The sequence below is a fragment of the Opisthocomus hoazin genome, chromosome 5 (assembly GCF_030867145.1).
Source record: "Opisthocomus hoazin isolate bOpiHoa1 chromosome 5, bOpiHoa1.hap1, whole genome shotgun sequence".
Lineage (NCBI taxonomy): Eukaryota > Metazoa > Chordata > Aves > Opisthocomiformes > Opisthocomidae > Opisthocomus > Opisthocomus hoazin.
In genome coordinates this window covers 10,707,388-10,723,245 of record NC_134418.1, presented here as the reverse complement: position 1 = coordinate 10,723,245, position 15,858 = coordinate 10,707,388, and the positions used below count along the sequence as shown (strand labels likewise).

General features: G+C 39.7%; 1 protein-coding gene across 1 annotated transcript in view; it reads right to left on the bottom strand.

Moving 5' to 3' along the window:
* Positions 1 to 15,858, bottom strand: part of CFAP99 (cilia and flagella associated protein 99) — a 64,317-nt gene that overhangs the window by 4,927 nt on the left and 43,532 nt on the right. The window contains exons 11-13 of the mRNA XM_075420390.1: positions 14,133 to 14,274; positions 12,805 to 12,956; positions 6,354 to 6,559 (exon numbers count right to left, since the gene is read on the bottom strand). Of these exons, the coding sequence (XP_075276505.1) occupies positions 6,354 to 6,559; positions 12,805 to 12,956; positions 14,133 to 14,274 (500 nt within the window). The remainder of the gene's footprint in view (positions 1 to 6,353; positions 6,560 to 12,804; positions 12,957 to 14,132; positions 14,275 to 15,858) is intronic.

The window sequence follows — 15,858 nt, the reverse complement described above, 5'->3', positions numbered from 1 at the left end:
ATTACAGGAAATGCAGCAAGAGGTTTAACATCATGAAGCAGCAGCAGCTGCTTCTGAATTAACATTGCAAATAGTTGCTTATCCTCAGACTAATATTCAGTCCTCTTCTACATGAAGTCATGTGTCAGTCATCTACACTATTCCAAAAAGCTGCCAACCCCATAGATTTTCAGATGTCACACCATATCATAACAGAAACTCAAAGAGGAGAAGGAATGAAAAAAGAAATTTGAAGATTCTGTTTTTCTGTGTTGGTCATTTGAGAACTTTCAAGACTCGAGAGTGAAAAAGCTCCTAAGTTCTCTGTCACTCCGTATCACGTATTTCCCAAAGAAGTGAGGTAACAGCCAGCCAGAATGGGGTAGTATATAGTTAGAAAAATCCTCTCCAGATTCAATAGAAAATTATATGATAGTTTATGAAAAAAATGCAGAAATCATTTTAATTTTAAGTTTATTTACCCGCTACTGGTATTGAATGAGCACCTTGAATGAAAACCATTCTTTAAGAATCATACTAGTTCCTAAAATGTGATGTCAAATCTTTAGTCCAAAAGAGAATTTGTTAATTTTCTTTTCTTTTGGTCTCAGACAAAAGTCTTCTATCCCTTTGTGAGTCTGCCATAATTAAAAAATATTTCCCTACCAAAGGCTTTGAAAAAAATTGTAATATTTTTGAAGTCCCTATGTATTTGAAATGTTTTAACAAACTCTAGCTTTTGCTTAGTGACCCTGTCAGAAAGTGCCTTTTAGTGTTAAGGAATGAGATGAGATTCTTGAATGTGCTTATGGAAGTTTGTAGTAGTGTAGGGCGTACGTATAAGCTACTCAGAGGAGGAAAAGTAAGGGATTAATGAAAGATTCAACAGAATATGGATATATAAAGAAGACAGTGAAAATTTCTTTATCACTGATTTCATTCTCTTTCTCACTTTCTGTGTCAGCTATGTGTACAGTCAACAGCAGAAAGATTTTGGCTCACTGTGCTGAAGTACATCCACATCCCATCACATTCCATCAGTGATGGGTAAAATGTAAGTGTCTTTCTATAATATTCCAGGCATCATAAACCACAGTGGACATCCCATATGTGTTGTCTCAATGAGTTCCTTAGTAAATATAATGAATTTTAAAAATATAAAAGTATTTTTTTGGTTCACATTTTACAAACTTGTCATGGAGTCTGGCAGTCCAGCATCTTCTTATTTACTTATCCCTTGTAATTATTTAACTATCTGCCCTGCAGTTTTAGCATCTGGACAAATGGCCTCTAGGTCCGGTAGATTATCCGCCTATAAATGAAGAAGTAGCAATTCATCATTAAAGGTTTTCCTGTAGGAAATGAAAACACTTGGAATAGTTGGAGTTGGTCTTCTCAGCTGTGTTTAAAAAATGGGGAATCTGAAGATTTGCACAGAGGATTCCTGCTAAAATCCACATTTTGCTCATCATTTACATTTTCAAACTCCAGCTGTGCATCAGATGTCTCAGGAGACGGACGTATGACAGCTCTTAACTCATGCAATACTTATAGGAGATGGAGTGAAAACGTCGACTTGACCATTCTAGGCACCAAAATATCAACTTGAGCAGCTAGGACTGTATTTATAAGCTCAGCTTACAAAATGGACTCTTGTGCAGTAAACACAAATCTATTTTTAAAAGCAGAAGTAGGATTGCCTTATAGTGCAATGAACTTTTTTTTTTATTATTTCCTCATACTCTCAGTTTTGGTGACTAGGGCTGTGTGTACTTCACAGTACCTTGCCTGGTTTCTGTCCTGCACTATCTTAGTTACTGCAGTGAGGAAAATGAACGTATCTAACTGTTAACAGTTCACTGTTAATGCAGTCATTATTTTGACAATTAAAACATTACACTATTAGATTGATTACTATTTTGTACTGATGTGAGGGATTTAAGCACTCAAAATCTGACTCTCTTCCAAAACAATTAAGTTACTAAGCACCTAATTTTAGGTATGGAAGTGATTGTTATTCGTAACAGTGTTTTCCTTGTTTGAAATAAAGATTATGAAGCTGTATAATCGAAGTTCATTCACAGAATCGCAGAGTGGTTGAGGTTGTAAGGGACTTCTGGAGGTCACCTGGTCCACCCCCACCTGCTTGAGCAGGGCCACCTAAAGCAAGTTGCCCAGGACCGAGTCCAGAGGGCTTTTGAACATCTCCAAGGCTGGAGACTCCACAACCACCTCCCTGGGCAACCTGCGCCAGCGTTCAGTCACCCTCACAGTAAAAAAGTGTTTCCTGATGTTCAGAGAGAACCTCCTCTTGTACCTCTTTTCCTCTCATTGGTCACCACTGAGAAGAGCCTGGCTCTGTCTTCTTTACAGCCTCTCTTCACATATTTAAATTTCTGGTCCATCATTGCTGATGAATTTCCTCCTTCTGTTTCAATGCTAGTGCAGAATTTATTACCAGCAGTAGGGACTGAGAAACTAAATCTCACTTCCATATTGCAAACACATACTGAACTCTAAGTATTTATGAAATTTGTGAAAATAGTGAAATCACAAATATTATGAAGCACCAAACCAAAGTCCGTTATATTGCTAATTATTCAGCTTTCTTCATTACTCTAGGCTATGTTTTTGAAGATCTGAAGCAACTGCCACCCACTGGAATAGCATGGCATATATTCCCCTGTTAAATCTTTCCACCTCCATGTGCTGTCTGCCCCTTCCCTCAGTTGCGTGCTCCATCACAGGGTTGTGCTGCCAGGATGTCTTACAGGTTTTTGAGGATGGGGCTTTGTTCTTCCCTCCTTGCCCAGAAGGCCTTTGACCCGCTAGGACAGACCTGGGCACTCCAGGGAACACCTGCTTTAGGGAGCTTGTTCTGCTTGGCAAGGACTGTCACGGTCATCCACCCACAAGCACCCCTTCTGCTTGTTCTCTTCTCCCTCCTCATAACCAGCCTTCCCTCCTGCCATGGCTGGCCTCACGCTATTTCCATCCCTCCCCGGTTCAGGCCAAGAGAAAGGTGTTACACTGGTGTGTGGTCGGAGCCCCTTGTCAAGGAGGAGTTTGAGCACTGGCAGTGGCAGGAAGAGAAAGGAGTGCTTTGCCACCTCTGCAAACATGCCACCGTTTGTCATCCAGTGCTGAGACCCCCACACACAACACTGTTACTGCAGTGCGAGACCAGGATGTAGTAACGTTTTGTGTTGGTGGGAGCCTGTGCATCTTGTTCCTCATAACAATTTTCTGATACTTCTTCCTCATATACACGGAAGTCAAGGAGGATTAGTGTCAGGTCAGAGTGCCACCCTGGAACAGCAGCTGCTACCTTCACCTGGATGTTGCCCTGACTTGGAGAGGTGTGGAGGTTTGGGCAGCAGGCACCGTCGCGTCACTTGAAAATGAGCCAGAAAACAAGGCAGGAACATGAGCAAGAACAGAAATAAGGCTGGCTTCTCTGTACCCTAGGTATGTGCCAGTGGTTGATGGGATATGGATGTGCTGCTGCCATCTATGTGAGACAAACAGAAGGATAGTGTGGTGTTCGCTACACAGGCTTGCAGAGGAGTGAGGAACTGAGTATGTGAAGTTTTGTGAGATGACTTTCCTCTGGACAGCCTTAAACCACGTGAATGGTGAGAACACGACCAAGACCAGACTGAATTCAACCCAGAGTAAACCCCCCCCAACCACAGCTGATGTGGATGGACGGAGCCTCAGCACCAAATGGTTTGATCTGTTGCTTGATTCTCAGTGCATTAAATTACTTGGAGTAGTAAATGTAGCCTCTCTGGAATGAAAGGGAATTGTACCTGAAGTATACAGGCACACAACTTTCGTACTTTAGCATGTATTCAAACACTCATAATCTTTTGGTGCTCATGTTTGAAAGCTGAGAACTCAAATGTTTGTCTGCTTCACATGCCAGTGCTGATTTTCAGACTGTGTGAAATTCTAGCAATTAAAGGGATGTCCTACATCCCTACTGAATTTATTCTTAAGTGTTCTGCAAGCACTTGCAAAGCCACTGCTGTGATGGATGTCATAGCTTGCGGTCTATTAAAGGCTGATGTCTCTGTAATTTTTCATGTTGCGTTTCCTATTTTGTTTAATATAGCTCATTATATGCTTGCTCACTGTGCTTCTTTTGTGTTGATGTATGTCTGTTTGTAAATGATATTGAAAGGAACCTGCTTGGTAGGGACCCAATTAAACTCCAGCTGAGACTAACTAAAGCACATTTGTTTAGCAAAGCTTAGCTGCCATACTTCAGCTGATTAGCAGTAGCCTCCAATGTAATGCAATTTAAGATACAGCATGTAATTTTATATCAATGCATAAGGCTATCTTACGAGGACCATTAGTAAGATTTGCTACTCTACCCCTGTAATTATGAATTAATTCCGTAAACATAAAAGTTTGCTTTTTACATCTCCTGTGCAGTGTATCAATAATACAACCCAGCAATTAATCCCTCACACTGACTTGATAGGTATTTCAGGATTCAGGATCTGTAAATTAGGTTTTAAACGAAAAGCCTATAGTTTGTTTAGAGAGAAATAAAAGCTGCAGCAAAGTGTCTAGCATTTGTAAACAGGCCAGCATGCCATACTTCCATATTAACAGAAATAACACCATAGATCTGCATTCTAGATGAAAATGCATTAAATACACTCCCAAAGAATAACATTTCTGGTATACTTCGGTGATGCCCTTTATAGTAGATGGTCCCAAGCTACATACATAGATTGCCTGGGAGCCATGAAAGGAAATGTCTTATAACATCTATAAAGAAACTTTGTATTTTCTTTATTTGGAGAGCAAACAAGGCCCCACTAAAATTACTGTATTACTTATCATGAGTCTGACTAGAAGCTTGCAAATTAAGTGTTTAATTTCATTTGGATTCTACCGTCTTTGGCATGTTGGTCTGTTCTAAAAAACATTTCAAATGTCAGGACATGAAGTGACTCAAAGTTAACTTCTGATTCAAGCAGAGCTTATTTCAGGATCAGAACAGTTTTAGATCTGAATTAAGCCAAAGAGTCTGTTTTAAAGGAATCCAGCACTATACGAAATTCACAGACTGCACACCTAGTATAACAAACAATTCTTGAAGTAGTTACTAGTGAAACAGGTTTTATGTAGTATACAAGTTCTTATTGCCTAGCGTGCACCTCCAGGGGAAAGCAGTGGCTGGAGTTGCTCCCACAGGCTTTCACAACAGTGACTGTTGAGCAATCAGAGTATATTTCCAGCTCCAACTCCATTTCAGGTTCTTCAGTCTTAAAATCTTTTCTTGATATATGCCATAGAAGAGAGGGTCACTGATCTATGCAGTCAATCCACTGCAGCTGCAGTTATTGATTCATTAAATTCATTAAACTATCTTCTTAAGTACTAACAAAGTAAAACCCCAGTCTTTGGAGGTTAACTGTCATCAACAAACCAAATTAGAGCTGAAACTAGTGAAAACTAGTTAAATGAATACATCAATACTGCCTTCCGTAATTGCAATTTAGAACTGGATGATAAATCAATAACATGAACTGAACTCTAAGAAGCCACCTTCAGTATCTCAGCAATAAACGTGAATCTAAGACATATCTGAAGACCTGTTTTTTTAGCCTGGTAGAGCATGCCTTCAGAATGTCAGTCTGAACATCTATTGGCAAAATAAATATGGCTAGACAAGGACTCACCTCTGAAACCCACAAAAGGGAAAAGGTGAAAGACAACGTGTATCCTTTATGACAATGAATAATAAATATGATAATTAATAACACATATTAATAATGAATATAGAATTTGATTGGAAAGCCTGTAAGCAAAGAATTTTCTCTTTGATCTACTGCTGTATTTAATTTATAACTTATTATTATCAGAAAATCTTCTTCCTAAAATATTTTTAACTTCTAGAATAAAGCCTGCCTTTTCACATAACAAATGAAGTTCAAGGAAGAAAACTATAGCCATAATGTATTGGTTTAGATGAAAATGAGAACCGCTTAAAGAGGCAAGCTAGAATGATTCCAGTAACATCAAATTAGTTCTGATTAGCTGAAAAGGAACAGAAGAAAGGCAGAACTTCTTTCTCAAAGTATAATATTGGCTCTGAATCCTGGGGCAATACTGTCAACACTAGCCTATGGAGTATCTTCAGCCATAAATCATGAAAAAGATTTGTTAAATTTGATGCAAATTATTTTCAAGAATAAAAAGGAAATCCTGGCCCCAGTGTAATCCTTGACAAAAGTCATACTGATTAATAAAAGGTCAGTGTTTTGCTCCCTGCTTGTTATTCTCCTCAAGGGGCTAGCACAATATTAACAATGTTGCAATGTCTTAAATGTCACATGCTGTTTTATACTGACTTTAAAGCAGCTGCTCGTCCGAGTTCTGCTCTGAACAGGCAAATCTGGTCGAGTTTGTCTAGAAGAAGTTGTTCCTTAGCTTGTTTTTCATGAATTATCTGGTCTCTCTTCTCTTCCTCTGCTGCCTTCTGTGCTTCTTTGAGTAGAGCGAGGCGTTCGCGTAGTTCCACTATTGACATTTCACAAATTAAACCATGGCCACCAGTCTAGAGAACATGAAATATAGGTTTAAATAACACTGTAAATACCAAGGGGAGAGTAAATGTGTAAAACCAGAATATTTTGATTGTGTTCCAAATCATGATGAATATATTTTGACTTCAAGAAATATAGGGATGGCCCTAACCTAACTGTTATACACAAGCTGGTTTTAGGGTGTAGAGCTTATCTTTCGTATGTGTGAAAACACAGGCTCATAAAACATTTCATGAAAAAACATTGAAATATACAGTAGATTAATCATAAATACAGCATATTTGCTGTCCCAAAAAAATCTACTTGGTTTATCTTTTAGTTTTAATTAGACTTTTGAAGTAAAAAACTCCAGGTTTTTTTTAGTTTGTAAAACCAGGACAGACTTACTCTAAAAAATATGCATTTCTTGTATTTGTCTATTTCCAAAGTATGGATTTGATTTATTATGTCATCTACTATTTTTATCTGAAAAGACTAGGACTAAACAATGCTTTGTACCCAGGAAATTCAGATCTTAATGCCCAAAGTTAAAATATTCAAACCTGAATGTTTAATGAAGGCTTTTTAAAATCCACTTTGCAATGAGAGTGATAATGAGTCTGATTCTGAGATGTAATGAAAAACTTCTGCACTGTAGTTTGCATATGAAGACAGCTCATTTCTAAACAGTTTTGCGAACCCTTGAAGTTTTTGGCTCTTCTTCTTCCATATACTCTTCCTTTCCCTATGTCTACACATATATACATCTGCGTATATGGAAAACTTGCATAAACCCATACAAACACTAAGCTTCTATGTAGCTTTCTTTGGAAAATTTAATCCATTTCACATGAACTAATAATTCTTTTGTCTATGTTAACATAGTTTTGGTACACATCTTTGGTGTGTATATTGTACCATGGCATGTTATAATGGAATACACGGGTGCAGGATGTCAAGATGACTCTTGCTATACAGTTGTATAACATTAAGAGTGAAACACTGGTAAGGATTTTAATCACAGAGACCTTAGTCTACTTAGTTCCATAGAACTAGTGACAGAAAATCAATGACGAAGTTTGGAAAGGATGAAGGAGGGGGTGGTGGAATCCAAAAGAACAACCACTTCTCCAAATTGTATTTCTCAGACTGAAATTAAGTGGTAACGATAAACATATGTAAGTAAAACTCATTAATGTCCTTTTAATGGAGAGAAATTATTCAGTTAAAGAGCCTTCATTTTTTCAAGCAATCCTTTTCAGCAGAAGAAAAAAGCCCTTGTACTGAATACTGAGCAAGTTGTTGACAGAACAGTAGTCGCCTTTCTGATTTTAAGCTTTTCTCAAAACAAAACATGAAGGGGAAGGAAAAAAAAAACCAGGAAAAGAGAAGGATGCTCTGTCATAGGCAGATGCTCAGATTGTCAGCTTGGCTGCAAGAATTGACCTGTGGCCAGTCCCTCTTCTCTGGTCTGGGATTCTGTGTAAGCATTCTAGTCAGGTACTCATCCTCCAGTGATCATTCTCTGGCTGTTCAAAGCAGTGGGTCCAAGAAATAGGGGGAAAGCCAAGAAAGATGAAGAAAACAGGAAGGTGATGCGTGCGGGCAGGGACAATAAACCACAAAGTAGAGTACGACAAATAACCAGCCTTGGCTTTCTGCTTCTACAACATTGGTGCTTAAGAGGGATTATTACCGAGTTAGTCTCGAGAATCTAATGATACAAGCTTGTCAGTGAAGGAGAAGGTGTCTTGGGTGGTCATGCCTGGGGACTCCTCCAAGAGGCTCTCCCGCTATTTTGGTCCCCATAGCCTCTCTTTCAAAGCTTCAAAAGTTGAGTCAGTAAGAAGAGATCATCACTGTTTTTTCATCTAAAATCTGGCTCTTCAGTTTTGGCTCAGTGGTTTTTTTGGCTCAGTGGTTTCTGCTTCCATGCTCCTCATGTACCAAACATGACTTACTTAAACACTGGTCACCATCAGTAGAAGACTGATCAGAAGAGTGATAAAAGAGTTCAACATTAAGCAGTCTTTATTTTCGCATCTCTTTGAAAAATATGTACTACCATAGGTTACTGAAACAGTAGATGATCATTCATCTCCTTCCCAGATTTCAGTTTAGAGTGAATTTGCAAATAGCTAGTCAATGACCAGCAAGTTGTATTCACAGGGAGTGAAAGGAAACTGTTTTGCAACAGGGCAAATATACCAGTGGTAGTGTTTGAGCATGGCAAGCAGACACCAAACAGGTCTAGGAAAGAGAATTTCCTAAAAGCATAGAATGGTAGAGGCTGAATATTTTGAGTATCTGCATTTCAAAAATATTCAGTGAAGTGGTTCCTAAAATATGAAAAGTCCTATACTTGTGCAGTAGATAATGCTGGTGTTAAGGAACTTAAGTGCCATCAAGGGAAGAACTGGGTACTTAATGAGAATGAATGAGAATTTTATGGACAAGTACTTAATTTCACTAATTGTGAAAAAGCCTTTTATATAAATAAAAATAAACAGGGCAAGCTATCTCTGCAAGTGTGGTAATTCACTCAAAGTGTGATTGTAATAGTGAGTATAAGGGAACTGTGAAGTTGAGACATAAAATCATACTTAATTTCACTAATTGTGAAAAAGCCTTTTATATAAATAAAAAAAACCAGGGCAAGCTATCACTGCAAGTGTGGTAATTCACTCAGAGTGTGATTGTAATAGTGAGTATAAGGGAACTGTGAAGTTGAGACATAAAATCATAGAATCATAGAATGGTTTGTGTTGGAAGGGATCTTATATATCATCCTGTTCCAACCCCCCGCCATGGGCAGGGACACCTTCCACCAGACCAGGTTGCTCAAAGCCCCATCCAGCCTGGCCTTGAACACTGCCAGGGAGGGAGCATCCACAGCTGCTCTGAGCAATCTGTTCCAGGGACTCATCCCCCTCATCGTAAAAAAATGTCTTCCTTATGTCCAATCTCAATCTACCCTCTCTCAGTTTCAAACCATTGCCCCTTGATATGTCTCTACAGGCCTTGGTAAAACATCTTTATACTTGTTGCTATACACCGTACTTGGCTGCTATAAGGTCTCCCTGGAGCCTTCTCTTCTCCAGGCTGAACAGCCCCAGCTCTCTCAGCCTTTCCTCACAGCAGAGGTGTTCCAGCCTTCGGATCATTTTTGTTCAGATCCATGTCTGTCCTGTGCTGAGGGCTGCAGAGCTGGATGCAGGGCTCCAGGTGAGGTCTCACCAGAGCGGAGCAGAGGGGAAGAATCCCCTCCCTTAACCTGTTGGCCATGCTGCTTTTGATGCAGCTTTCTGGGCTGCAGGTGTGCATTGCCAGTTCATATAAAATTTTTCATCTACCAATATCCCCAAGTACTTCTCCGGGTTGCTCTCAATCAATTCACCCCCCAGTACTTCTCCACAGGGCTGCTCTCAATCAATTCACTCCCCAGTTTGTATTAGTACTGGGGATTGCCCTGACCAATGTGCACAACCTTGCATTTGGCTTTGCTGAACTTCAGGAGGTTTACATGGGCACACTCCTCAAGCCTGTCAAGGTCTCTTTCCTCAAGTGCATCAACTGCACCACCCAACTTGGTGTCAACCGCAAACTTGCTGAGGGTGCATTTAATCCCACCATCTATGTCATTAGGGAAGACATTAAATAGTATTGGTGCCAGTACAGACCCGTGAGGGACAGCACCCATTACTGGTTTCCACTTGGACACCGAGTCATTGACTGTAAGTCTTTTGATTCAGCCATCCAGCCAATTCCTTATCCATCTAACTGTCCATCCATATCATTCAGGTCCATTCTCTTGTACTTGCATTGCGACCTACATGGCCACTCCATTTACAGCAACCTTACACTTTAGTAACCTTACACATAGGATAAGCTTGAATTTTTTATGTGTTTTTCATATATAACTTGAAACCTGCTGTCTTTTTCTGCTTTGTCTTTTGAGATAAGCTAGATGGGAAAATGTATTTAAAGCCATATTCTGTACTTAGAAACAAACAGTATTTCAGCAGAAGCTCTACGTGAGGGGTCGACACCCACTGTAAATGGCAATGAAATGAACTAGGTTCAAAAATAAGAAAGTACTGACATTCCAGTCACCTTCATTTTCCTGAATGAGAGCCTGCACCATTTTACAGAAGTTGTTGTGATTGAAAAAGTAATGACATTTCCACGTCTGACTGCATTATATTGTTTTGTCTTTGCAGCCTACATCTTGTGACTGAATCATCTGGCTAACAAATGTGCAGCGAGACCATGGTAAGGGTTCTGTTTAGGGTTGACACAATATCCAACTCTATCTGAAGCAGTGAAAGACCTATAGATTGGAGTACCTTTTGGGATTTTCATGCAGACAGTTTACAGTATCTGTGGTGTACAATAATTCTTTGTACTCTTCACTTTTTTCCCTGCTTTTTCCACTGTGGTTCACCAGTATTGCTCCACAAATGGGCGGAGTGAGTCTGGGTTTGAAAAAAGAGAATTGCCTTCTTTGGCTGGAAAAGGGAAGAAGTGATGGCAGCAGCCATAAAGGCAAACAAAAAGAATAAAGTAGGATGGGACATCTGGGGAGCTGATTTTATTCTTGTTCACTTATTTTACACTTTAACATTAAATGTATTCTAAAATCTGATAAATGAGTTAGGAGATTTATCTGGTGGCTGCAAGGATAGTAGGTAGCTTTGGAATCAATGAATGGCTCAGTTCTCTTCAGAGCAGCTGGACATAAAACCTAAGTATTGTACTGACAGTTCCAACAGCCCCATGGAAGGAAGACCTATTCCTTCTGTATGGTTTCTGCCAGCTAGCCATGGACGTTTTTTAATTTGTGATCTTCATTTGAATACTCATAAAAGAAAGCAAAGAAAAAACCCAAAGGAATATATTTAAAATTGCTAGTATCATTTTATATTACTGAGTTACTCTTCTTTCAATATGCAAAAGAAAAATGGAAGAGCAGCTTAAGCTACTCTGCTTCTGGGGTGGTGGTAAGAGAATAGATTTCCAGATGCTTCCTAAGTCTGGAAATTCTGCAGAGGTGGACATTGCAGAGCCCAGTCTCAGGCAGATCCTTTTGTGCATCAATAGTAAGTCCAAGAAGTCTGGGACACCTTTACTGGAGACTTAACCACACACACATCACTTACACAGTACATGCATAACAGCTCAGCAGGTTTTGGGTTCTCTTGACAGTCTCTTTCATATACCTGAATGGTGACAGTTTTCAAAGCAGAGGAAATTAATTTTGCTAATTACCATGGCAATCAGCACTGCAATATGAACAACGGTACATGAATCCAAACTTTGTGTTCATTCAGTCCTTACCCAGGACTGACAAATCTCTGAATTTGTGAAGATGGATAGAACATGTTGTAAGAGTGTGGCCAGCAGGACAAGGGAGGTTCTCCTTCCCCTCTACACTGCCCTGGTGAGGCCTCATCTGGAGTACTGTGTTCAGTTCTGGGCTCCCCAGTTCAGGAAGGATGAAGAGCTACTGGAGAGAGTCCAGCGGAGGGCTACAAGGATGGTGAGGGGACTGGAGCATCTCCACTACGAGGAGAGGTTGAGGGAACTGGGCTTGTTCAGCCTGAAGAAGAGAAGGCTGCGAGGGGACCTTATAAATGCCTACAAATATCTGAAGCGTGGGTGTCAGGAGGATGGGGCCAAGCTCTTTTCAGTGGTGCCCAGTGACAGGACAAGGGGCAATGGGCACAAACTGAGGCACAGGAAGTTCCGTCTGAACATGAGGAGGAACTTCTTCCCTCTGAGGGTGACGGAGCACTGGAACAGGCTGCCCAGGGAGGTTGTGGAGTCTCCTTCTCTGGAGATATTCAAGACCCGCCTGGACAAGATCCTGTGCAGCCTACTGTAGGTGACCCTGCTTCGGCAGGGGGGTTGGACTAGATGACCCACAGAGGTCCCTTCCAACCCCTACTATTCTGTGATTCTGTGATTCTGTAATCACTTGTCAGTCTCCTTTCGAAAGATAGTGGGAAACCCAGATCCTGTTGGCAAAATTAAAAGGAAGTTCAAGGGGACAAAGATTTCTCTTACCACCAGAATATTCTTCCTGGTAAAATTTTCATTTTATAAACTCTGTGAAAGTTCCATTTCATATCTAACCTTTGCGTCATGGGGTCACTTTGTGCGTAATGCTAGCATCCAGACTGCAATATATCTGCATGCAGTACACAATTCCTCTGAATGTGTGAATATGTACAATACGCATTTATGCAAAAACAGTAACTTTTCCTTTTGAGCTTACCTCAGTTAAATCAACAAACTTGTGTCTGAGTCTTGGTAAAGACTCAATGGCTCGTATTTGTTGAATTAGTTCATATCTTTTCCTAAGCTTCTCCTCCTCTTCTTCTAAAGCTTGCCGAAGAAGTTCTCGATTTTCTTCGCAAACTTCCTGAACTGAAAGAAAAGGACTAATCTCTGTTAGCTGACTGCATATTTTAACAAGTAGTCCATCTGGAAGAAAATTCACATGCATTTGTGAATAGTGATAATAGTAATGATCTAAAGGTACTTGAGGGAACAGTCTGGCATTGGTGGGAGGAATGATCAGAGAAACAAATGAGTACTTCCCACCTCCACTATCTATCATTCTATTCAACACATAAACATACTATATATATACATAAAGTAGACACTTTGAATTACTGCTTTGCAATTTCGGTTCTAATTAGTGCATATGGTTTCATTATTTAATAAAAGGATATTAGACAATAGCAAATATTCATAGTTTTTGAAGATATATATATGGTAGAAATCATTGAATTGCAAAGGCTGCTAGGCTTTTCTCACCCATTTCAGAGTGGCTAACACCCTCCGACCCCCTCAACCTGTACTGATCAAGTATGGAGACACATAGGCAGGGAAAAGTCTGCTCACCACAGTATGCATGACTAGAGGTAGCTTATTCGTGTAGCAGATGTTAACCTGGTGTTGCACTGGAATGTGTACAGCCATGCCAGTCAGAACAGCCTTCTCCCTGGACTTCATTAGCTAATGCATTAACTGAAGAATTTTCTTCAAGAATAATGAAGGATGAGTAACATTATTTCCCTTCATCCTAACGGCTGGTCTGTCTTGGAGGTGGTACATCCACCCCCCTTGTGATACTGTCTTTCTAGGAGACGGCTTTTCTTTCCTTAGCTACAGTCGTCTTCTCTGAACTGTATTCTCTGAGAAGACAATTTTAAGCCATGATTCTTTCACAGTGGTTGCTAGGCAAATCTTCTCTTAATGATATAAATCACAAGAATCTGAGCTTCATAACTTGATTTGCCAAAAAGTACAGTCATTCACATATGCTGCTTTTAGATGTAAGGGAAACTAGTTGCAGAACATTAGTGCTGTATTTATCCCTTTTAAATAAAGAGTAATACCCATGACCAGTAGCTTAGAATTTCTGATCTACCCATTACCAACTTATTCCTAGAATTCTTATTCATGCATTCATGGAAATGTATAGCCTGCATCTTTCCCTCAAGTTCCTTTTCCTTTCTGTAAAAATTGGCCCACTAAAATAAAGTAATCTGGGGACATTTGGCAGCATCTCTCATTTTTCTGGCAATATATAAATACCTATCTGCTGTTTGTATTTCTGGAGCTTTATTTTTGCTTGCTTCGCATTCTTGTGTCCTTCGACGACCTGCTCCACCAGCTCTCTCATTTCTTGCTGTTCCTGTAGACGTTTCTCTGCATATTGCTGCATCAGCTCTGCTTTCTAAATCCCAGACAAACAGATAAATAAAATTTCTGATAACACGTGATCTTGAGTGTGTCAAATCATTGAAATAGTGCAAGGACAAATGGATTCTAAGTATTACATCATCCACAAAAGTAGCAAAGGATGTTGGCTGGGGACAACATAGAGACCCAGATTTAAGCTCCCCTCTCTATGTTTTATTTACCCACAACAGCCCTCCATAACATTCATACTGCTATTTTCCAGGATTTCCTCTCAGATGTTTCTAAAAGCAGACAAAAGAAGCTGTCTCTGGATCTGATAGTGGGATACCAAGAAGAGTGCCAATCTAATACACAGCTGGTTATGTGCCTTCAGGATCTTCTTGGGCCAAAATCAGCTCTCTGTAACATACAGAAGTCCACTTTTGGCTATCGTGCTCCTTCTTTGTCAGAGGAAATGAACAGGAAGCAGGAACCTGGATTTTCCCAGACTACACTCCTTACTGTTCTTTTAGATGGAAAACTACAGTTTTAAAAGAAGGAGGAGAGTCAGAACGACAGCTGTTGGTGAATGGGGAAGTGGTGCTCAGTATTTGTGGAGATCTCCATATGGATGAAGTGCCCTGCTGGCATCTGTTGGCAGGCGAAGGGAGCTACCTGGAATTGGTCAGGTTAGAGCAAGTCTGATTTGCACATCCCCAAATCTATACATACTGGGACATTTCTGTTAACAAATAAAACATACATGCTTTGAAAGTGAGGTGAATATAATAATTACAACAATTTTGGAATAAGTGTGGGTGACTACGCTCAGTTGTACATAGTAGGGTTCACTTTCAAGTTCTTGCTACAGCCTGTCCAAACAGACATGAAGACTCAGTGCCAAAGAAGGTTGAAAGATTTTTTTAAAGGACAGAGAAGCAACTCATTAAGTAGCTTTCCCTTTTGCAGCACGGCCTTCATGAAAATCTTGTACATTTGTGGTCACATCTTAAGTTGCTGAGACATCTGTGAGAGGTGGCCAGGAGAAAAGTACTGGTTGGCCTACAGGGCATAGGAGCAAACTGGGCGAAAAGAAAAGAAAAACCTGTGATAGCGACTATGAAAAATTTAAAATCTATAGTATTAGTCATTTCTTGATCACTGATTTAGTTTATAGGAAAGGCACTGGAAAAATGTCACATGAGTTTGGGAAAAAAATGAAAAGATCTAGCAATGTTTTTGGGAAACTGATTTGCTAGATTGGAAACTGCGTGAAAAAACTTCTTGGCGTAAGTATTCAGTTTTCCATACATACAGATCCAAAGAGGGTTCTCTGCCTGAATTTCCACCTAAGAGAGATGTAGGCATGTCAGATGACATGAAGTAAATTGAATTATATCGGTTTAAGAAAACAAATTCTTTCATATTTGTGGCTCTCATTTTAACAAGATAATGAAATCAGTCATATACTGGTGATTTCATTGTAAGCAGTGCTCAGTATCTCAGTATCTGTTCAAAAAGAATACGCACAATGACATGAAGATATGTGAGAATGCTGTAACCTTCCGTTACATTCAATTTACTTCATAAGTGTTATCAATAAAATCAAACACTTGTAAAAAGTACTTTAATGTGTAAG